At 38.1% G+C, this 13,917-nt stretch overlaps 1 protein-coding gene across 1 annotated transcript in view; it reads right to left on the reverse strand.

The window, feature by feature from the left end:
* Nucleotides 1-13,917, reverse strand: part of TRPC7 (transient receptor potential cation channel subfamily C member 7) — a 147,814-nt gene that overhangs the window by 12,677 nt on the left and 121,220 nt on the right. Inside the window, exons 7-8 of the mRNA XM_015826952.1 lie at nt 8,268-8,463; nt 7,187-7,408 (exon numbers count right to left, since the gene is read on the reverse strand). Coding sequence (XP_015682438.1) covers nt 7,187-7,408; nt 8,268-8,463 — 418 coding nt within the window. The remainder of the gene's footprint in view (nt 1-7,186; nt 7,409-8,267; nt 8,464-13,917) is intronic.

Consider the following 13,917-nt stretch of genomic DNA (forward strand, 5'->3'; position numbering starts at 1 on the left):
CTAAAACATAATCAAACTACGCCAGGCCGGCCGCACGGAATAGATGGGCCTTCAGGGCTCGGCGAAAAAGGCGCAGGTCCGCAACTGTACGTAGGTCGGGGGGTAGGTCATTCCAGAGGGCAGGAGCTGCCACAGAGAAGGCTCTCCCCCTGGGGGTCGCCAGCCGGCATTGTCTGGCCAACGGCACCCTAAGGAGGCCAGACAATGCACAATAACAATAATAGAGTTGGAAGGGAACTTTGAGGTCTTCTAGTCCAACCCCCCCCCCCCCGCTCAGGCAGGAAACCCTGTATCATTTCACACAAATGGTTGCAGTCTCTTCTTAAAAACATCCACTGTTGGAACATTCACAAGTTCTGGAGGCAGGTTGTTCCACTGATTAACTGTTTTAACTGTCAGGAAATTTTTCCTTAGTTCTAGATTGATTCTCTCTTTGATCAGTTTCCATCGATTGCTTCTTGTCCTGCCTTCAGGTGCTTTGGAGAATAGCTTGACTCCCTCTTCTTTGTGGCGGCCCCTGAGATATTGGAACACTGCTATAATATCACCCCTCGTCCTTCTCTTCATTAAACTAGACATACCCAATTCCAGCAACCATTCTTTATATCTTTTAGCCTCCAGTTCCCTAATCATCTTTCTTGCTCTTCTCTGTACTCTTTCTGGACATCTTTTCTACATCATGGTGACCAAAACTGGATGCAGTATTCCAGGTGTGGCCTTACCAGGGCATTATAAAGTAGTATTAACACTTCACGTGAACTTGATTCTGTCCCTCTGTTAATGCAGCCTAGTACTGTGTTTGGCAGCTGTAGCACACTGCTGGCTCATATTTAAATGCTTGTCCACTAGGACTCCGAGATCCCTCTCACAGTTACTACTATTGAGCAAGGTACCACCTGTACTATACCTGTGCATTTGTTTTTTCTTGCCTAAATGTAAAACCTTACCTTTTTCACCATTGAATTTCATTTTGTTAGATAGTGCCCAGAGTTCAAGTCTGTCAAGAGCCTTCTGTATCTTAAGCCTATCTTCTGGAGTGTTGGCTATTCATGCCAGCTTGGTGTCATCTGCAAATTTGATGAGTCCACATCTATCCCCTCATCCAAATCATTGATGAAGATGTTGAAGAGCACTGGGCCTAGAACAGAGCCCTGGAGCACCCCACTACACACTTTCCTCCATGTAAATGCAGTTCCATTTAGGACCACACACTGAGTATGGCCGGTCAGCCAGCTACGAATCAAGCTGGTGGTGATGCTGTCTAAACCACATTTTTTTATCTTGTGAAGTAGTAGATTGTGGTCAAATGCCTTACTGAAGTCCAAGTAAATTATATCCCCAGCATTTCTCTGGTCCACTTATTTTGTCACCTGTTCAAAGAATGCAATAAGATTTGTCTGGAATGATCTGTTTTTGACAAACCCATGTTGGCTTTTGGTTATGACTTTGTTTGCCTCTAGGTGTTCGCTGTTTCATTGCTTGATTATCTTTTCCAGAATCTTCCCAGGTATTGAAGTCTGGCTGATAGGTCTATAATTATCTGGATTCATTTTTTTCCCTTTTTTGAAGATGGGAACTACATCAGCTCTTTTTCAGTCCTCTGGTAGTTCCCCAATGCTCCAGGATCTTTGAAAGATATAGTTCAGTGGTTCTGAGATCACATCTGCCAGTTCCTTCAGAACATTGGGCTGTAATCCATCTGGTCCTGGTGATTTGAACTCATCTAGGGTGGACAGGTGCTCACCATTTTATTGCCTATTTTAACTTGTGTTTCTAATCTGTTTTTATGGTACTGTTTTTTATAAGTTGGACTGTTTTTCCCCTTTGTGTAAAGACTGATGCAAAAAAACAAGTAGATCTGCTTTCTCCCTGTTGCTTGTCATCTTCTTGCCACTTTCTCCCATTAATGGACCAATAATTTCCTTAACTTTTTTTTTTGTTTTTACATGTTAAAAGAAGCTTTTTTTTTTGTTATTTTTGACTTTTGTTGCAAGCCTTAGTTCATTTTTAGCCTTAGCTTTCCTCACACCATCTTTGCAGGCTCGGGCTATTTGCTGATATTGTGCCTTAGTTATGTGCCCTTCTTTCCACATTTTATATCTGTCCTTTTTGTCTTTCAATTTATCAGAGAGTTCTTTATGCAGCCATGCTGGTTTCTTTTGAGAGCTGATATTTTATTTCTTAAAACATACTGTAAATAGAGTTGGTAACTGACCATTAAAAAATGGTCAAATGAAACCTGTTCTTGTGCCTTTAATATAATCTTTATCTTTCAAAATCAGTGGGCAAAACTTTCCCTCTTTGGAGATACACATTATTTATGGTAAGATCTCCTAGCTGAGCCACTACTGAACAAAGATAAGACCCTATTGAGAAACTAAGAATTCAAACATGACAGACTGGGGTGCTGATAAGGAAAATGACTGTGTCACTGTGTGTGATCTAATGCAACTCTATATTGTGTCTATTATTTTGCTTTAAAGAATTTGGCCATTAAATGGGAAATTGGAAACTGATGGACACAATGAGGCTGATAGATTAGTTTTTCTTTTGAAGAAAAAAAAAGACATATTAGGTATCTTTATGGATGTATTTTTTGAGATAGTTACTGCATTTAGGCTTTATTTCTTTGCTCTTGAAAAACTACCAAGCTTTGTTTTTAAGACCACTGAAGGCAGTTCACAATGCTAAATAAATTAAAAGTTAATCTTAGAATATTATATGCTCTTTTTTTTGAACAGCAGTATTTTCAGACTTAGAAACAAGTTTATCTCTGTTTTCATTTTGAAATAAAGAACATGCCTAGACACTTTTCTCTGGAAATAACAATACAACTGTTATTGTAAATATAAATCATAATGTTTTAATAGATTTTTCTTCTATTAAAAATAAATGATTGTCCATGATATAAGGACTGGAAGAGCTGACCTCTTACACAGTATCTTTCAAATCTAATTACTTTTTTGTGTCCTCCCTTCACAAATAATAGTATGAGATGGAAATAGAAAAGAGCAAAACAATGTCATTGTGACTTTATGTTTTTATATCTTATATGTATATATGTATGCATGTTGAATAATGGATTATAATTTTACCTATGTTTTAAAATAAGCTTTTTTGTTTTTTAACCACTTTGGAAATATTCACACTCCTGTTATTTATATCATAATTTCTGCTAAATAATGCAAATTCTTTTTAGAACTGAACAATGAAGGTTTGATTTTGTCCTCTTATCAATGTGTCTCAGAATGACCCAGTGATGCTTCTGGCCACAAAAAATACACATTGATAGCAAATTATTTATTACAACCCAATCATGCTCTCTCCAAAACCTATTGGGTAGCTCTTTAGATATAGCTTTCCCCCCCATCAAAACTGCTGTGTTAATTAATTCCATGAAATCTAGGCTTTTATGATTATTCCAGCGATGAATTGTATCATACTTGTTTTCACATAAATACAAAGATAGTGAAAAATCAGTAAATGTCATTGGAGAAAAGTACTGAATTACACACAAATAAATATAAAAATAAAGAGAAAAAGAAAGAGTAATCCCTGGTTTTGGTCTTAATTAAGCATTCTCAGCCATTGCACCTTCTGGACAGGGTAAAATCAGAAACAAATTTTGTGTATCCTCCCCAGTTCAACTTCCCATAAATAGACAGACCCAATAAACATTGTATAGCATTTTTTTTTGTTGAATTAATAACAAAGAGCAGCAGAAAGCCATGAGTTGACATACACTTCCATTTTCAGTACAAAATACAGAATAAAATAGTTGGAAGGGACCTTGAAGGTCTTCTAGTCCAACTCCCAGCAACCAGAAGCTCGTGTACCATTTCAGACAAATGGCAGTCCAATCTCTTCTTAAAAACTTTCAATATTGGAGTACTCACAAATTCTGAAGGCAAGCCGTTCCACTGATTAATTGTTCTTACTATCCATAATTGTGTTCACTGTTGTAGTTATTAGTTGAGCTGTTCCATTTAACTGTCTGCTTTTGAGCACAGACTTCCTGTCCCTCAAACTTCTTAACCATTTATTTTAGCTACTTTTTTTTGTATTTAAAAAAATCACCAGATTGAATTTAAGGACAAACACAGATTGTATTTGCTCTAAAAAACAAGTAAGATGGCAGAGAGTTGACAGTCATTTACATGTGTTTACTTAAAAATAAAGCCAACATATATACAGTACTGTCTTGGGCTTTCAGAAAAATGTATGTATCTACCATTAGCACCTTCTAGATTGTGATGTCACTAAACAGCATTGCATCTCCTAGGAAGTTTAGGAAGCATCAGGAGCGAGTCCTTCAAAAGACTGCTAATGTGCCAAGTTTTTTAAAGGTTGAAAAAAGATAAATGGGATTGCTTGGATATGCTCCATATTTAGTAAGTATACAAAGCCAACCTCTGTCCCATTCATCCAGAGAAGGATAAAAAGTAGCCACATTTCACCCCAACATAAAATCTGTCAAGGAAACACCTACATTTACTTTCAACAAGATCCATAGATCGTTTTTTTTAAATCTCTACTGTAAGTCCATTTAGAATACACCTTTCCATCCCTTCCATTATTAAACTGGGACTGGAAGCTACAGCAGCTTCCTGTAGCCGCCTTTGATTTATTTACGTATCTTTTTTGCAGTTGTGGAGTTCGTTATTGCATGAAGCAGATTAAATGCAGGCAAATATTTGTAACATTTTAAACACAGCTGTCTCCTCACAGGTTATAATTTGCTGGTTTCAGTAAAACAGTTTCCATAACAAGCTCCAGGCAATTTTTCAAAATCCAAAAATGCAAAAATGAAATGCTGTGTGGGACAAATCTCCCTATATCAGTGATGGCGAACCTTTTAGAGACCGAGTGCCCAAACTGCAACACAAAACCCACTTATGCATTTTTGGGTGCCGGGTAGGTGTGGCCCATTGGGTGGGCATGGCTGCGATGGTAACGGCAGACTGGGTGGGACTAAAAAGTTCAATCAATCAATTCCAACTTTGCAAGATCTTTTTTTTTCCACGAGAAGTTGAAATTGACTGATTGATTGAACCTTTTTTTTGTGTACATGGTGGTGGAGGCCTAAAGCGAAAAGGTTTTATAAAACCCAGCTGAAGGCCTAGGACTGGGCTGACGGCACGCGTGCCCACAGAGAGGGCTCTGAGTGCCGCCTCTGGCACCCGTGCCATAGGTTCATTACCACTGCACTATATGTTGATAGCCAGATAAATAGAATATACCTACCAGGGCTATTCAATTCTTCAAGGCAACCCTTTCCTTTGATAAACTCTCAAGTGATGAAGCACTTTGAAGCTGATTTGCAAAACAATCCAGACCCCTCATTCCTATGAATGGAATATAATGAACCATGCACTGGTATATCTAAACCTATAGATATATTGTCACAAGCATATAATGCCAATTGGAGCTTCATGGATAACTTTATGCCATGTAATTGTGTAATGGATTTGTCTGTTGTGTAAATGGATTTGTAACTGAAAATTCTGGGTGGCAAACATGGACTTATGCACCTATGGTCCTGAAGAGGAAAGGGCATTTTTCTCTGTGGAAATGTAACAGACACCAAGATGGGTCTAGTCCAGTGGTTCTCAACCTTTTTAATGCCGCGACCCCCAACTGGTCGTAAGTCGAGGACTGAACCGGTCGTAAGTCGAGGACTAAACCGATCGTAAGTCGAGGACTAAACCGGTCGTAAGTCGAGGACTACCCAACCGGTCGTAAGTTGAGGACTTTCCCTGCCTGGGAGCGCTGCGCATGCGTGGTTCCGCCCCCTGCGCTGGCCGAGGCGTAGCTGGCAAGCAGCAGAGACGGAGCAGGCCGACCACCAGCTGGCCCAGCCCAAGGGAGGTAAGGCACCCGCCGGAAAAGGAAAAAAAAAAATGGCGGACAGCCTTGCTTGGCGACCCCCGTGAAATGGCCGATCGACCCCAAATGTGGTCACGACCCATAGGTTGAGAACCGCTGGTCTAGTCAAACTTTGCTGGACTAATCAAGCCTTGTTGGAAGATATAAAGATGCATCACAGATGCAACAAAGTAGCATACGAAGTGGGCTGTATCATTGCTTCAAGAACTCAAAACCCAAACTGGCTAGCTAGACTTTGAGTCAAATAGGTGTGCACATGGGTTTGTGATTTTTGTGAATGAGCAGAGCTGCATGTCAGAAACTGAATAATAAATGCTGTAACACTTGTACTTATTGCTATGCATCTGACTCTCTGATTGACAATAGCACTTAAGGAGTTTCAGGTATATAAAAACTGGTTCATTTAGGAGTGGTACAGGTGCACTCTAAAACCTTCACTGTAAAAGAGATTGGATCAACTGACCTCCAGGATTCCTTCTGTTTCTGATTCAGTTTCCTTGAAAAAGCATTCCTAGGTAATAAATATATTTAAATAATGTGCAAATTATCATATATGTGCTTCCCCTGAATTTTAGAAGACCAAAGATGAAATATTATGTGATATTGTACATAGATTCTATAATATCTGTGAGGTAATAGTATGTATATGCTATTTATTCTCTTAGATTATTGCATACTTGCCATAATGTTAACTCTAATCATAGCTCTTTAGGGTTAGTTTTTGTCAAACTAATTGGGACAAAATGAGGTTTTCAACATCTTTTAGGAGTCTCCAGGCCATTTATGGAGTGGAAGGAGTCAAACATTTTGGTATTTTTGGAGGAGCTAGATGATGGTTTAAGGATGAAATGAAGATTTTAAGACTTGCCTCCATTTCAGCTCTTAAACTTTCATTGTGGATGCACAAAATTTAACTGATTTTTCTACTTGGGGCGGTCAAGATGTAAAGGAGGAAAAGGCAGTCCTTCAACATAGTAAATCTTCTCTCAACAAAGGCCAAAAATATTAGTTTTGCCAATTCCACTGCAGTCATGTTACCAGTTCTGTTCCTGCAGCTTCTGAGACCAAAATAGTGGAGATCTTAATTGTAAGAAAATTTCTCATCCTTGGATAGAGGTCAGATCAATGAGGCAGAATTAGATCCAATCAAGTAAACACCTCCCCATGGCCAGCAAGTTCATTTGCGAGTCACCGACTAGCAGTCTGAATTACCACACAGAGTTGAAACGGTGTGCCTCTAACATACCTTTTCAAGAAATAAATACTTATTTTGAGAAATAAATAAAAATGACTGACTTACTCGTAGCTTGGAATTCAGCATTCCCATCTCAAGATCATTTTCACAGTTTTTGGCCTTAGATTTGCAGAGTTTTATGAGGCACATTTTTATTCTCATTATGAGATAATAAAATGACTTAGGGCTTGGCACTAGATTAAAAGGAGCAGGTAAAGTCCTTCCCTCATCAAAATAGGAAAGCCAGAGTTTAGCACGTGCAAATTTCCACTCCACATCTGCATCTTCCTGCAAAAGGAATAGAAGAACTGATTTAACTTAAAAGTCAAGATTAGTTTTTGACAAAGTGCAAACCATGCTGTCATTGTTACAGAGTTCAAGAGGTTTTTCAAGCTATTAAAATGCTTTGCCCTAAAGTAATCCTTTGTAGGATCATTGATTCTAATTTCCCTTTGAAATAAACCACACAGAAAACTCAATACTTTCATTTATCAACCCTGATCCCCTACAGAAGGGTTACTTGTAGTAGCCTACTTAACTGGAGTCATTGGACAAAGATCTAAATTCTCAAAATGTCCTTTTTGATTACAATTTAAGTCTAACTTTAACAGCATTGAATCTAACAGTGTGCAAGCAAATTAATTTTTTGGTTAAAATATTATTGAAGAGGCCAAGGAACATGCAATGTACTGAATAAGAATATGCAAAAATGACTCCTATATTAATTTAAATAGCATTTTTCTTCTGTTTCCCTATTTTCAAATTACCTTTTCCACTAAGTATCCCTGAAATGAAGCCAAGCTAATTAAGTTCCTAGGCTTTTGATATAAAAAGATCATGAACCATCCAGAAAAGCTCCATTGTCTGATGGACTTGGAAAGCAATCAGAACCAAAAATTAAGTCTCTGCAAGAGATTCCTAGCTGGTGTTCTATTTTTTTGAATTAAGTTTTAGGATGTTAATCATTATTTACATAATAAGTAACCAAGTCTTAAACAACTTCATCTTCAAATTCAAAGGTTAATTGGCATTTACTATCAAGCTTTTCAGAACTGGAGGAAGGATTCAAGGTGATCCAATCCCTTAATTGATGCACTTTGTTTTTTACATAATACATTGATATATTAAAGTGAGAGGTCACTCTTACCTCAATTTCCTGATAAGAATTGTTGATCATGGCTATTAACATGTTGAGGAGGACAACCACCATGGTGACGTTATAAACCCCATACAGCACATATCCAATATTCTCAATAAATTTGTGATCGTATTTCAGCACCACTGATATTACCTCAGACAAGCCAAATATAGACCAGAATAAAGTTTTAAAACTTTCTTCTACCCTAAAGACAAAATGAAATCTTAATTAGTTATTTGGGTCTGAGCTGGGAATACATCACCATCCAATCACTGTTTTGAGCTGGGGAGGCTTTATAAATTGATATTAAAAATGTCTGATCTTAAAAAATTAAACAAAAGACACTTCTGAACTTGACGTTGCCAGCAGATTTTGGTAAAGCCATTTTGTGGGTTTTGTGAACCTGGATAAAATGATTTATAATCTACAGTTTGTGCTTTAGTCTTATGTAGAAATCCAGTAATCATGTCTTATTTCAGCAACTAGAGACCAACACTTAGTATAATATATGAACTCAAGAAAACAACCACCTTTTGTTGACTGTACTGCTGAAATGAATTGAAAAAAGATGTAGACCATTCAGAAATGCACTGTAAGGCAGTGCTTTTTTTGTCATAGAACAGAGTTCCGGCACCTTTTTTCAATGATTTTTCCAAGTTTTAAAAGTAACTTTTGAAAACTTGATGTTTGGTCCACCTGGACCTGAATCGAGCGTAGCAAGTGGCGGCAAAATCATTAAAATGGTGCATGCAGGCTGCTTGTGTGTCGATTCTGTTGCATGCGTACTTCGTCCGCGCTGGTTGTGATGGCACTGCTCGGCTTGTGGCACTGCTCAGCTTGTGATTGGTCATGTGATCGTGCGTTGCGGTTGCGCTCTGCGGGCAGCAACTGTTATGTTCCGTTACACAATTGACATGTGGGTGTGTGTACAGTGATTGACTATGTGCGAATGGTAAACAATTTCCTTATTTTAAAAAATCATTGGTGAATTGAAAATCTTTTTTAAATTTTTAGTGTAAAAATATGACCCCAAATTTAAAAATGAAAAAAAAAATACTAATTGCTTCTCAACCACCAGTCCTGCTAAGAACTGAATATATATTTTTTTAAATAAAAGATTAACAAGATGTGAGTTCCGGCACCATTTTTCTTACAAAAAAAGCACTGCTGTGAGGTAATACCATATCGATAGTGAGCTTGCCTTTGTCCTATTTTATGAAGAGCCAAATCATTCCCCAATCTAAACTGCTGATTATCACACTGTTATCTCACAGTACTCAGATATATTAGACAACTTCTTCCCAGAACTGAATCTGTCTGCTCAGTCTGGTCATCTAGACAAGAATGCTGCTCCCCCGTGTAAAATACGCAGGGGGGGATAGACTAAGTGCCAGACAGTCTCTGTGGTAATCCTCACTTTTTGGAACGTTATTTGTCCAGAAGCAGGTGCAGCTTCATCTCTCTTAGCTTTGTATAAACACTAAAAGCTGCTTCCAGAGAGTCTTCGCCTCAGCCAAATGAGATATAGGGATGGTTATTAGTTTTATAAGCAAGTATTTAAGCCAACAAATACATAAGGCTTACATTATGCATTTCTGAGATTACAAATAACAACATAAAGGTAAGGTATAAGCAATCCGTAACATAACAAGGTCTTGGAGGTTCATCAATCAGGCAACACAAACTTCAAATGTCTCTCTTGAAAATTTTGCGTGGGGTGGGGGGTGGGGAAGGGTATACAGGGGTAGTCAACCTTGGCTCTTTTATGACTTGTGGACTTCAATTCCCAGAATTCCTGAGCCAGCTTAGCTGGCTCAGGAATTCTGGGAGTTGAAGTCCACGAGTCATAAAAGAGCCAAGGTTGACTACCCCTGGTATACACAATCTAGGGAAAGGCTGTTCCAGGTATGGAGGGGCATATCAGAAGGAGTCTCTGTAGAAAGCATTGCCCCACACTTGGGGCTATCAGCAAAAGCCCTCTCTACTACATAGCACCAAACAGGCAGATTTAACTTGGGAAAGACAGAGAAATCCAGGATGTAAATCTGCATAAAAGGTGAATTGTCCATTCTTAAGTGTGCACCTATCTTACTGTGTGACTTATATTTGAAAACATGCATCGATCAACCCAGTTTGAATAGGGGCCTTAAATCCTTCTTAAGAGAAATCTTCTTTATCAACATGGTAATTATATTTTTTATTTTATTGTAATCTCACCTTTATTATTTTTTTTAATAAATAAATTCAGGGTGGCAAACATACCTAAAACCCCTTCATCTGCCTCCTATTTTCCCCACAACCACCACCCTGTGAGATCTGTTGGGCTAAGGGACAGCGATTGGCACAAAATCACCCAGGAAGCTATTTAGTCTACTGATAAGATAACAAGACTCGATTGTTTAATACAAAGCAGCTGTTCTTTTTCTTTTTACATCCCTGTAGTTCCTTAATTCGGAGGTCTACAAATTCACATTATCTGTGGTAATTTTGGAGAGGCATATATTTTGAAGTAGCACTTCCAGCATTTTACATTACCTAGATGCTTTTTTTTGAGGGGGATGTCTTCCTCGATTTATTTTTTCAATTTATTTTTTCTTTCAAAAGCACCTGAAATGCAATAGTGAATTACGGTAGCTAGCAGTGACTACAAACAAGGTGGTCTCAGATTAACCACTGCATTCCATCACTTTCCGGTGGCCAAAGGAAAGTAATTCTGCAGTGGCGGAAGCAAACGATGGGTCAGCAATGTATAGATGCAGAACTGCTTCCTGGCTAACTGCCCCCTATATGGGCATGGAACCAACAATTCCCACAGCTGGCATGGGTAAGACTCAACAATAGCCCCTCTCTCCCTTTGGTAATAACCACATTCCATATTTCCCTCACTAGATTTCAAGAGATGAAATTTAATTTGAAGTATGGGTTGTTTCTGATGCACTGGACTCCAATATATTTTTCTTACTTGCCTGATACCTGGCATTCAATCACTTGGTGCACAGTTTAATTTCACTTTTAAGATATAAAATATAAAACTCTTTTTCATATAAGAAGATGTTAAATACCACATAGCACTGACTAATAGTGAATTTTTCATATTCATTCTTTGCACGACGAAATTCAGAGATCTGTGGCATGGGTTTTCTTTTTTGTTCTTCATTATACCATCAAGACATGCACATGTCTTCATAAAAATCAAGTGCTTAAATAAAAGAACAAGCTCACTTTTTTCTATTAAATACTGCATTTAACTTTGATCCCAATAGCATTATATTATCTTTTAATTTGGAAGGGTTCTATTTTATTATTATTTTCTTTCTTGCAATTTTAACAGTTGCATCAATTTGACTACTTTTCCTGAATTAGCAGAGCAGATCTACATTGATGTTGCCTAGCAACCAGGTTGAGCTAAAAGTATTTGAACCTCTTGCTGGCAGCAATCAGCCTTATTTAGTTAGAGCTGCCAGAACATGATTGCCAAAATCCAGATGGCCTCTGAATGGGACCAGAGATACAGAAAAATATTTGCTGCCCTCTAGTGGCTCCCTTGATTTTCCTAGGCTAAACTTGGTAGCAGTAAATTTAGTACAGTACTTGGATTGAGAACCATGTAAGAATTCTTGGGATATAAACTAAGCTACACTTGGTATATATCATAGCTTTTTTATATTACTGGAATGGTTGAACTACACTGCTCTACTGCTGTGGAACAGAGAAAGACCCTTTGCTTCACAATATTCTTGAACAGGATGTTTCATCCAAAGGTGCATCAATATTGTTGCATATCCCTAGTCCATGTATCAAATATGTCTTTCCTAATGTATAAGCAAGCATTTTGTTTTTGTCCAAAGGTTTTGGGCACCTAAATACCTCCAGCAACTAGATTTCTCCATTGCATAGAACCTCTAATCAAATTTAAATGAACACCTTGTAGTGTTTGTTTACACTGTGTACAGTGTAGATCAATGTGCAGAATGTAGAGAGGCCACAGAGGAACAAGCTAAAAACATGAAATATGTGCAGCATGAGTTTGCATGAATATGATAAGACACTCATCAAAATATCTGTCATCTCCCTGGCCAAGCCCAAATTAACCACTTCCCTGAGAAGTGGCACTGGAGTGGCTGTTCCTTGATAGTTACTTCTACTTGTTCATCATTCATCTTCAGTCACGCCCATAGGCAAGGGTTTTGTTTTTTTCTAACTCTGTTCAAGCATGATATTAGAAGAAATTAAAATGGCTGTTTGCAGGAGTACTGTATTCCAAGGAGTGCTGAATCTACCATTTCATCTCTACTTTTCCACAGGAAGGAAGTCTCAGCTGACTTTTCAGTGCAAAGGCTTCTATTAGCTTTCTTTTCAGAAAGCAGCATGTTGAAAAAATTATGTGGAAAACAATCTGAAAGAAAGAAAGAAAGAAAGAAAGAAAGAAAGGGGGAGGGAGGGAAGGAAGGAAGGAAGGCTTCAAAATATAATAGGCAAAGTAGTTGCTTGTTGATGTATGTCAGTAAGCGTTAGCCTTATTCCCAGCAGGGCAGATCTAAATCTCTCCTGCTTAATGTCTTCACTAAAAAAAGAAAATCTCAAGCCGAATCTCTGTTGGAAAAAAAAAAGTATTTTAGGCCTGATTCACACAGTGAAAAAACAAGAAAGGCCTTGGTAGAATATGGTCATTTTAGAATGCTGAATGAACCTACTTGTACAACAAAACACGTTCTTGATGTTAAAATAGACATCTTTTAGTTTAGCCCAGCTTCCAACTTCCTCTATGACATGTTCTATTTTTATCAGCTTTTAACCAATATTCAATCCTTTCCCCAATTCTTCTGAAAAGGTATATTACCCAAATTATCAGACATTAAAAATCATGCATATTTTGGCAAAAGTAATGTTAGGTAACAAAATAGGATTCCTTCTTTCAGTTATAGTAACTTCTCTTTTTAAGCAAGAAATTAATTTAATTGATCTACCTGGCTGCAAGGAATTCAGTAAAGTATTAACTGCTTTCTGAGAGCTGCCTTTTGAATTTAATAAAGCCAAACTCACCCCAAAGACAAACAACATTATAATAACCTAAACTTGCTGGGAAAAAGAAGTCCCTCTTTTAAAATTGCAAACTTATTAACATATAATGTTTGCAGCTCCTGTCAGCTAAAATCAGGGTTCTAAACACCCTCAAACTAAACAGAGATAAAAGGCATTTGGGAAGAAAAAGAACAATTCTTAGGGATCTTTAATGAGACTTTGTACCTTATAAGACTGGGTTTGTTAGTGCTATTGTAGAGAGTGAAAGATCTATATAACAAGCTTTTGACTTGAAAGGCATGATTGTAAAAAGGGTGGTGTTGTGTTCTTTGTATTCCCCCCCCTTAATCCCCTATGCATATCCTGATCACCCATTAAGGGTGATTGCCCTTCACCATTGATCGCCCATTAAGGGTGATTGCCCTTCACCATTGATCTCCCATTAAGGGTGATTGCCCTTCTCCATCTGCATACAGTTTCATGCCCGTTGCTGGTTGGCTAACTAGCAACAGGGTCTTGCCAGCCAATGGAATTGTGTGATTACAAGCCAGGGGAATCCCATAAAAGAGGGCTCCCCTGGCCCAGAGAGCCAGTCCGGATTTACTTGATGCCTTGCCAATAAACCGAGAGCTGACTG

Source organism: Protobothrops mucrosquamatus, unplaced genomic scaffold (assembly GCF_001527695.2).
Source record: "Protobothrops mucrosquamatus isolate PMUCROS unplaced genomic scaffold, P.Mucros_1.0 scaffold3401, whole genome shotgun sequence".
NCBI classification, from domain to species: Eukaryota; Metazoa; Chordata; class Lepidosauria; order Squamata; family Viperidae; genus Protobothrops; species Protobothrops mucrosquamatus.